The sequence below is a fragment of the Wasmannia auropunctata genome, unplaced genomic scaffold, assembly GCF_000956235.1.
Source record: "Wasmannia auropunctata unplaced genomic scaffold, wasmannia.A_1.0 LD334508.1, whole genome shotgun sequence".
Taxonomy (NCBI): domain Eukaryota; kingdom Metazoa; phylum Arthropoda; class Insecta; order Hymenoptera; family Formicidae; genus Wasmannia; species Wasmannia auropunctata.
In genome coordinates this window covers 980,345-983,203 of record NW_012028382.1, presented here as the reverse complement: position 1 = coordinate 983,203, position 2,859 = coordinate 980,345, and the positions used below count along the sequence as shown (strand labels likewise).

General features: G+C 38.8%; 1 protein-coding gene across 1 annotated transcript; it reads left to right on the top strand.

Annotated features, from left to right (window-relative positions):
* Positions 1 to 124: 124 nt before the first annotated feature.
* LOC105458498 (probable ATP-dependent RNA helicase DHX34) lies at positions 125 to 2,302 on the top strand. Its single transcript, XM_011703842.1, has 4 exons — positions 125 to 1,372; positions 1,489 to 1,655; positions 1,738 to 1,944; positions 2,082 to 2,302. Exons 1-4 carry the CDS (start codon positions 622 to 624, stop codon positions 2,241 to 2,243), a joined length of 1,287 nt encoding a protein of 428 aa, XP_011702144.1. The 5' UTR covers positions 125 to 621; the 3' UTR covers positions 2,244 to 2,302.
* The last annotated feature ends 557 nt before the right edge of the window (positions 2,303 to 2,859 follow it).

Here is a 2,859-nt window from a genome sequence, read left to right as displayed (position 1 = left end):
TATGCATATACATACATACATATATACGTATTCGAATTTCGAATGACATTTCTGAACGCAACCTCTGATGGTAATTGACAATAATCGACAGAGTAATCGATATTGATCGACGGTAAAAAGAAATGTATATAGTAGTGCATCTCGCGACTCTCGCATCAAATATGTAGAAATATATTAATAAAAAGAAAAATATATCAATATAGAGAAATATTTATTACATATACTACATGCTGATGGTACACATTAAAAATGCAGCGTTACTCAAAAAACTCTGCAGTTACTCAATGTATGCACATACATATACGATCGTGGCGATCTTGCAACTCATTATCAGCTACTGTGCGTCAGGACTGTCAGGTGTCCGGTTGAGTCGCCTGAGATGCCATGCCATTGTCATCAGAGTGAGAGATTATCAAGTAAGATTGCAAAATATCTCGCAACTCTCGCAAGCAAAGTGTGCACAATCCAAGTAGCAAAAATATCAAAGAGAAAATTATTAAGAAAATTATGCACGGAATAAAGGAACAAAGCAACAAGGTTATGCTGATTTGACATAATGACATCGATGATTTGAGGTTATGACGCAATATATGAATTAAAATCATTAAAATACGGTAGAGAATGTTATCGAGGAACCGAATAAATCGCTCGTCCAGTGACGAAAGTAGGCGTGAGGATGACAGGTGTTACAGAAAAAAGCATCGTGATGATTGCAAAAGGGAAAAACGCATCTCCTCAGGATCTGCGCGAAACAATGGAAAACAGGAAATACACAAGCAGATTTCCGATCACACGAGTAATTCTCTCGTGCGAAACTCATTCTTGGAAAATCGTCACGAAGATAGCAACGAGGACAACTCGTATTTCAGTAAATGTAAGCAGGAATTGATCAAGATTTTCACGGCAAATCCGAATGTTGTCCATGACGTCGCGGACTTTTGGAAATTTGTCGAGAAATACGAGTCCATTAAGAAACAATTGGGCGATAGTGATGAATCTACAGTTGATTCTGCTCTAAATTCCATTGGGCTACCGGAAAAGTATCACAAGTCCCATTGTCTAAATTTGAATCTTAATTTGTCTTATGGAGAATTGTTTGCCAGAGTCCCAGAGATCAAACCGTTGACCGCATCGCGACTGCTCAAGTTTAGGGATGTAATACTCTTCTACTTGGATTTTAAACAAAAGGAAAAATTTAACAAATTAAAAAAGCTCCGAGATACACAAGCTAACTTACCAGTCGCACAATATAAAGAAGAAATTATCGAAATGGTAAAGAGGGAAAAGGTAATCATTGTTGCAGGAGATACTGGTTGTGGGAAATCTACTCAGATCCCTCGATATTTATATGAAGCTGGTTTTCGAAAGATTGGTAAAGTAGTTTTACTACAAGTGTTATTTGTCAGTCTAAGGATTTTCAGTGTATATTAATTTATAATTATGCAGCACAAATTAAATCTAACTTTTTTTTACTTGTAACTTTTACAGCATGCACTCAACCCCGAAGAATAGCATGTATCTCGTTAGCGAAACGAGTTGCTTTGGAAACATTGAGCGAGAATCTTAATAGAGTTGGATATCAGATACGTTTTGAGAAACAGAGAAACCAAGAGACAAACATTACATTTATAACAGAGGGTTTATTGTTGCGCCAGGTAGATATAATTAGATATACATATGTATAAATACTATAAATTATTAGATAATTTCGACAGTTTATGTAAATTTTTTAAATAGGTGTCGGGCGAATTAACTTTATTCGCATATGATGTGATAGTTTTGGATGAAATACATGAACGTCATCTACACGGGGATTTTTTACTCGGAATCATGAAATGTATCATTTATCAAAAACCCGATTTGAAATTAGTATTGATGTCCGCCACTATTAATATAGAACTTTTTAGTAATTATTTTGCAAAGGAAAATGTGAAAGTAATAGAAGTAAGTGTCTCTGTGTGTACATACAGTAATATATTTTAATAATTTAAAAAGCTTAATCACATTAATGCAATTTTACTTGTACTTGTTGGCACAAGCCTGTCACACATCAACTCACTGACATTTTCACATGTACATAGGTTCCTGGAAGATTATATCCAATTCAATTATTATATCGTCCCATAACTGTACAAGACATTGGATACAAAAATGATAAATTTAATCCCAGCCCATATGTGCAGATAATGCAAATGATTGATCAAAAGTATCCAGGTAAGGAAGCTATATCTTACGATAATTAATAGAATAAAATCAATAAATGTAACAAAAATCAATTATGATAAAGAATGGATGTAAGATATTGTGCTCTCTCTCTCTCTCTCTCTCTCTCTCTCTCTCTCTCTCTCCCCCTCCCTTCCTTTCTCTCTCTGCATGCATACGATTCTCTCTCGCTCTCTGCTTCCTCTCTCCGCCTCTCTCTGATCTCTCTTTTTCTTTCCGTCTGCCTCAGGTTAGACCTCCGCCCTCCCGCAGCACTCTCCTCTCCCCTTTGTCTCTCTCTCCCTTTTTTTCTCTCTTTTTCTCTTCGCCACCACGCTTCCTGTCTCATTCTCTCGCGAGCCGCTCACCTCGCTTAACGTCAAAAAACATCGCGATTTTATCATCCCTTTCAATTAACTTAACAATATGCCAGATACACAACAAGAGATAGCCAATAGTTCCGCAGCCGTAAACGCGACCGACCGGGGGCCGACGGGGCGGCGCGGCCGCCGGCATCAGCCGCCGGCAAAGTTTCGTCCCGCCGTGGACGTGCAGGCTGCGCGCCGGCCAGAACGGAGCGAGGCGGAGGCGAAGCCGGATCGGAGACGCCGTGCCCGGAGAGAACCGGCGAAACGCGCATAACACACCGCCTCTCGA

Bases quoted from the DNA above. Each gene is read 5' to 3' on its own strand.
- LOC105458498 (XM_011703842.1), top strand. From the start codon at position 622: ATGTTATCGAGGAACCGAATAAATCGCTCGTCCAGTGACGAAAGTAGG. The intron at 1,373-1,488 runs GTAAAGTAGTTT...TAACTTTTACAG, and splicing joins AGCTGGTTTTCGAAAGATTG to CATGCACTCAACCCCGAAGA. The intron at 1,945-2,081 runs GTAAGTGTCTCT...ACATGTACATAG, and splicing joins AAAATGTGAAAGTAATAGAA to GTTCCTGGAAGATTATATCC.